The sequence below is a fragment of the Trematomus bernacchii genome, unplaced genomic scaffold (assembly GCF_902827165.1).
Source record: "Trematomus bernacchii unplaced genomic scaffold, fTreBer1.1, whole genome shotgun sequence".
Classification (NCBI taxonomy): Eukaryota; Metazoa; Chordata; class Actinopteri; order Perciformes; family Nototheniidae; genus Trematomus; species Trematomus bernacchii.
In genome coordinates, this window is record NW_022987571.1 from 2,000,301 (window position 1) to 2,006,867 (window position 6,567).

The 6,567-nt window shown below is 42.0% G+C and overlaps 1 protein-coding gene across 1 annotated transcript; it reads left to right on the forward strand.

Annotated features, from left to right (window-relative positions):
• The first annotated feature begins 1,034 nt into the window (after positions 1–1,034).
• LOC117479208 (histidine-rich glycoprotein-like) lies at positions 1,035–6,127 on the forward strand. The gene is made up of 2 exons (XM_034126219.1): positions 1,035–1,063; positions 5,638–6,127. The coding sequence occupies exons 1-2, from the start codon at positions 1,035–1,037 to the stop codon at positions 6,125–6,127; spliced, it is 519 nt and encodes a 172-aa protein (XP_033982110.1).
• Positions 6,128–6,567: the final 440 nt, after the last annotated feature.

A 6,567-nucleotide genomic window follows, 5' to 3' on the forward strand; every position in this document is an offset into this window, starting at 1 on the left:
TAAATAAAGGTTTGAAATGAAAATTTTACAGCTGTTGTAAATTACATATTTATATACACATACTTATACTCAAATGATTATTTCCCTACCTCACATTAAATCAGATGTTCTTTATGCTATAAACAACCAAATGTGTGTTTCATAATAGCATTCTACATGAGGATGAAAAATTAAAAATGTTAGAAAAGAAAACTAAGTTTAATATTTCAAAATGAGTGACCCAGCTGTACGTAGACTGGGCATCCCATATAACCTGGCTGAGCCAATATAAAACAATCAGCCAAATAACTTTTCAATATATTATTGATTACTATTTTTGAGGTACTTTTAGGTTGGCAGTAAACACAAGTCAGAGGTAAATGGTGTACTTTCCCTCCACTACATGTATGTAATACATTTAGTTACTTCACAGATGTGGATGAATGATGTGAAATATAATCAAGTGTTAAATCAGACTTTAGTTCCACCTGGAGTAAATTCACAAGCTACCCTGCAGTATACAAAGTCATTCAAACTAGCTGCAACTTTACCAGCTTTGAGAACACTTTGATGATCAATCATTATAAAACATATCATATACAATTATTAGGGATGCTCCGATCGCCAATTTTGGAGCCGATCGCCGGAATCAGTATCGGCCGATACCGATATCGCTCTCTTTTCCTCTCTCCCCCTCTCTCTCTCTCCTGACAGTCCGTCAGTATCTCCTGCAGCTCACTGATCCAGTAATGAGCGACCCAACAGTGAAGAATAAATATATTTATAACTAGTTTAGCTTGTTCCAGAGGTAGATAAGATAGCTAAGTGTGTTAGGTCTAACTCTTAATGTGTGTTCTGCTCTGCTCACCGGTCCGTCACAGCGGGTGGAGCTGCAGGATTTCTGCTTCACACACACCGTTGCATACCGCTATTTTATTGTCATTTTCGGACACTTAAAATACTGCCAGACTAGTGAAGCCATTTTGGCGAGCTTGTTTTGCCGCGCACATAGAAAAGTGTCATGTATTTTACATGCAACGATAGCCTTATCTAAAATGTTCTACTACAGCGTACCTTTCGTGTGGTGTGTGGCTCGTCAGCGCAGACTCTCGCATCGTTATTGTTGCACACTTTGCAGGAGGCTACTCTTGGGCTTCGCTTGACCCTCGTCTCAGCCATGGCTTGTATTTGTCTTCTGCTAGCCAACGCTCGTTGAAACGGCAACCTCCTGGCATACTGTCATCTATCACTCTCATCAGAATGCCCAGGTCACACACATAACAAAAACACTTGCCGGTCACGCGCATTGCGCGGGAAGGCCGGAGCGGAGCTGTTTTATGTAAAAGCGAAGCAATTAAGCGCGCTCAGACTTCTTTATTTTCTTTTAATCTAAAAAGCGAAGTAAAGCATTTACAATTTCAAGCACTTTATCCCAAATTCAAGCACCATTCCCAAAATTCAAGCACTTTTCAAACCTTGAAAACACTTCGTACAATTTCAAGCATTTTCAAGGATTTCCAGCACCCGTACGCACCCTGCATATAGAACTAGACATTAAGCGACCCCTGACATTAGGCCTATTTGAAACAATAGTAGGGGCTTTTACCAGCTCGCCCACTTACAGGCATCATAGCAGTATGAATAGCCTTAAAAACAACCCACTCTGCGGTAACGAGAGTCATGTATCTGAACCAAATGCCCTAAGTGAAGCCGTTAGTCTCATCTGACTGACCCAAGGGTTGGTGCTGGTGTGACAGGGAGGCTTCCAAGTGTTTATAGCAGATGTCATGCTTTCAGTTCATGGCTCGGTGGGGGGGAGCAGACCCATGTGAGACAGTATCAACGGCTGTAATGTTCAGTTTGAGGAGTGTCATTCTCTCTGGGAGCAGGAAATGGTGGCCATTCTCGGACCAGACCATTAATGTCATGTAGAGCAGCCTTTAGCATCTCTGTGACTGCACTCAGCCGGACTGCAGCAGGGCAGAACTGGGTGACTTTTAGTGAAGCCGTCCAAGGCCATAGACAAAATGGAACCACGTACTAACAAAAGGGACACAAGGTCATCAATGTCTCTCTTTACCTTTGGCCTAATTGTAAAACAAATTAGTGGAAGAAATGTGGAACACTAATCCATCATCATGTGACATTTAGAGTTAATTTAAATAATTACTTATGGGTTGAAGTCAAATTAACATTAACATTAGAACTAAAGTCAGTCAAAATTGGACGTGCACGGATCAGAATCTAATCAATACACCATTTTCCCAGCTCTGTAATGAAAAGGATATCAAGATTAGGTACATTACAGGAGTGTTAAAACATCCAAACATGCACACGTATCTTATTCTAGTAGAGATTAGAGGACAGGTCTAATGTTGTGAACAAAATGATCAAGTCAAAGTTATTTTATTTATTTTTATCTTATGTACCACATTTAATTTAATAATTCATCTTAAATTACTAATAACTTTAAAGAAGGCAACAATTTACAATGTGGATAAGGTGACTACTTATCCAAAGTGTGTGGGTGTGTGTGTGTGGGTGTGTGAACAGCTTGTCTGCCCAAGGTTAAAACATTTGGGACAGCAGTGAGAATGTTATGAGAAACAATTTGTTGCTTAGACTGAACTCGAAAGAAACTGAGATTAGAACATTTGAAATAAATCAAAACACTTGTACATTAATTTAATACATTTGACATTTAGCTTGAGCTGGGTTCAATACTTTCTTTATGGTATTTAAATTGGGCTCAAGTAGAACCTTTACATGGATTTGGCTTGCAACACAAAGTGATACCGATCTCTGTCTGTTATGATTTGAAAGTCTCATGATTTAAAGTGTAGGGCTGTGAAGGAGAGGCCCTTGGAAAACAACATCTATTTTTTTTTTAACTGTAATTACTTATTGTAAAGAGATTGCAACATTATACTTTTTAAAGAATTGCTCAATTCATTTAACACATTTATTATGCACACTGTAATGAAAACGTCAACAAATATATTGATCCTGGCTTAACCAGCGACCTTTACTCTTTTGTTCATAAGCTCGGTTTCAGAAAACTTGTCAGTAGTTTAACAACTATTAGAATTGTAGTAATGTCTATGGAGACCAATTGGTTGATACGAGAAATCATTTGAAGCAGTTTAATAAAGAATGTTAAACTATATTTAAAACTGTAATTAAACTTCAACTTATATTAATTATCTGATTCCAGTGGCCAGTTGGAACAGACAATCAACAAAGTTTCCATTTTGCAGCAACAGCGCAAAAGGTTTCAACAATAATTTGTATTATGTCTGAGTCAAGTTCTGTCTTATCAGCTTTGTTTCGGAATGTGTTCAATACATTAGGTTTTATTCTCATTATTACCATACAATACATAGATTTAAGAATAAATGAAACAAATAATACAACATTGACCTAAAACAGCAGACAGATTTTGCAACCCTGACCTCCTCAGGCAGGTTTTTTACGACCAGCAGTGATGCCTCTGAGGGTCTAAGGGTGCAGGACAGGGCATAGGGTTTATAAAAGGTCACAAACATATCTTAACATACCAGCAATACAATTTAAGAATGTATTCTTAAAGTAATATAATCTTCTCTTCTTCTTACACCTACAGCGCACACCCTGAACAGTGTGCTCCTTGTTTACATGTTCCTCTGCACACTCAGATGCAGGACATAAAAACACTCTTTTGCTATTTATTTTCATTTGCAGCACATCTATACTACCAGAATTTTGCAAAACACTATATATTATTTATTTTTCTCAAGTCATTTACTTTTGGTGAGTTAACTAAAGCTTAGTTTATTTTACCCTGGCTATGGACTGATTCATTATTAGTTGTTACAAAACATGCACAAGACGGCGGTTAGACAAACCAATATAGACCCCTGATACAAACAATCAGACAAACAAACATGATGAACTCGTAATAAACACCAGTGCGACAGCAAAGTTCATCCAGCTCAATTTAGTCCGGATTAAAGAGGTTTCAGAGGGGGTAGGGATATGATCAACCCAGTGGGGCACCTTGACTCACGCACCCACCCTTGTATACAAGTCCTAGATCGGTGCCTGAAGACCGTCCAAGAGCAATAACTAGCTTATCCTCTTTCGACCCCACTATCCCTGTTCTAGTGGTGCTATGCCCCCCGATCAGGAGCACATAGACTTTTTTCTCCTCTACCCTTTCTATCCGAAACTACACAGTTAACTGTAGTGCTACTCGACCAGCCTATACACACACCATCATGTTCATCACAACGATGAAACACAGTTTTGTTCTACACTTGCATGCCACTGCCCACCCATGATCAATTAGCCTATAATTTTATGTATGCACCCCGGACCGGCACCAGCTCCTCCAGCAATGTAGGGAGCCTGTCGCATCAGGTAATGCACGCACCTCGCACCTGCCAGCACGTCGTAAACGGCCACAAGCCACGAGAGTGCTTTTAAACTTTTAAACCGAGACGGCGGTGGTGTGAGTTAAAGCTATAGACAAAAGCTGTGATTTTCTCCCTCTGAGTTCACTTCACCAGCCCATGCAGATACGGGGAGGTATGTTACACACATTCCCCGGAGCCGCAGCTGGAGCCGTGTTTTTTTTAGAGGCGCTGGGGGTAATATCTCTGGCTGCTTGAGTTAACTGCTAGTGTTGGCCGCTGAAACCCCCGGAATCTCGGCGATTTGTTCATTACAAATCTCTATTTTGATTTCACACAGAAGTTCCACTTTACTGCTGCCCTCATTAAGGTCTTTTTAAACATCTCCGTGTATGCCTGCACGGCACATACGTCCCGAGCAGCACACACAGAGGGAACCAGCCAAGACAGAGTCCCTGGATGATCCCCTGGGGTTACTAGCCCCAAATGTTCATTAACCAAAACGAAACGCAGCCGCTTAGCTTCACAGATAATTTTAGGATACCGTCAATCACAGATTCTGGTAAGGCAATGTCCAAATGTAGATTTGAAATCACACTTACCAGTCTCTGAAGATCTGTTGGTATCCTGCCGACAACGCCAATTTGTGGAGGAAACTTCTGTGTAGTAATGCATGGAGTCACCGACTCAGGAAGGAGACACGGTGAGAGTTGGAGCTTTGATGTCAAACACTGATGGGTTTATTCAGAGTATTCGGCCGGAGGATTCACATCACAAATCAAAGAGTCAGAGGTTCTGACTACACGGTAGAGTTGCCACGTCAATTCTGAAGAACCTCTCTCTATGCTAGACCTTTTAACTGGTTCACAGAGAGAAATCAACATCTCTGAAGGAGTAGACTAAACACTGAATTTGTGTCCAACACTCATGGCCTCAAGGATTTCACATCCTAGAGCCCACAAACACCGATAAAGAAGTGCCTCAGTGTTCCCACAACAATTACCCTTCGTGCCAGTCAAGTTGACCGGTCACACACTGGTGACAACAACACATATGGCACCAAGGCCTTTCCTTAAAGGAGATAACACGTCACAGAGCAAAAGGTTAGATATCTAGAAGAATTATTCCTTAACAATAACCACAGACCCAAGTACAACAACTACCATCACCTCAACAGCACCTGCTACCAGAACCACAGACCCACGTAAAACAACATATACCACCACCAATAGAACCACAACACCTACTAATACCACCCCCACCACAGCACCCACTACCACAACCACAGACCCACCTCCTTCAACCACCCCCACCACAGCACCCACTACAACCACAGACCCACCTCCTTCAACCACCCCCACCACAGCACCCACTACCACAACCACAGACCCACCTCCTTCAACCACCCCCACAACAGCACCCACTACCATAACCACAGACCCACCTCCTTCAACCACCCCCACCACAGCACCCACTACCACAACCACAGACCCACCTCCTTCAACCACCCCCACAACAGCACCCACTACCACAACCACAGGCCCACCTCCTTCAACCACCCCCACCACAGCACCCACTACCACAACCACAGACCCACCTCCTTCAACCACCCCCACCACAGCACCCACTACCACAACCACAGACCCACCTCCTTCAACCACCCCCACAACAGCACCCACTACCATAACCACAGACCCACCTCCTTCAACCACCACCACAACAGCACCCACTACAACTACCACCGCAACAACACCTAATAAGACCAATACCACCACAACAATGACTATTACAAATATCACTGCACCAAAACCTAATACAACTACAACACTTTCAACGTCCAATGCATCCATGGCTTCATCAGTCAAATCTGCTACTACCACAATTGGAGATCCGACAAAAACATCTGGAAGCCAAACTGAAACCTCTCCTGCTGGAAAACACACAGAATCGCACAGTGTTTCAACTGGAAAGCCCACCCATCCCCTGCCATCAGGGGGGAACAGCAGTGACTTTGTACCTGGATGGGGTATTGCCCTTTTAGTATTGGCCTCTGTCATCCTGTTGCTTCTGTTAATCATCTTCATCATGTTGGTGAGTTATCAAGCAGTTTTAATACAATATGCTTTTTCATTTCAATATTTCTGTTTCTAAGCTCCATAACATTTCACTTACTTCTCATTTTGATAACTTTGATTTA

Bases quoted from the DNA above. Each gene is read 5' to 3' on its own strand.
- LOC117479208 (XM_034126219.1), top strand. From the start codon at position 1,035: ATGTTCTACTACAGCGTACCTTTCGTGTG. The intron at 1,064-5,637 runs GTGTGTGGCTCG...CCCCCACCACAG, and splicing joins TACAGCGTACCTTTCGTGTG to CACCCACTACCACAACCACA.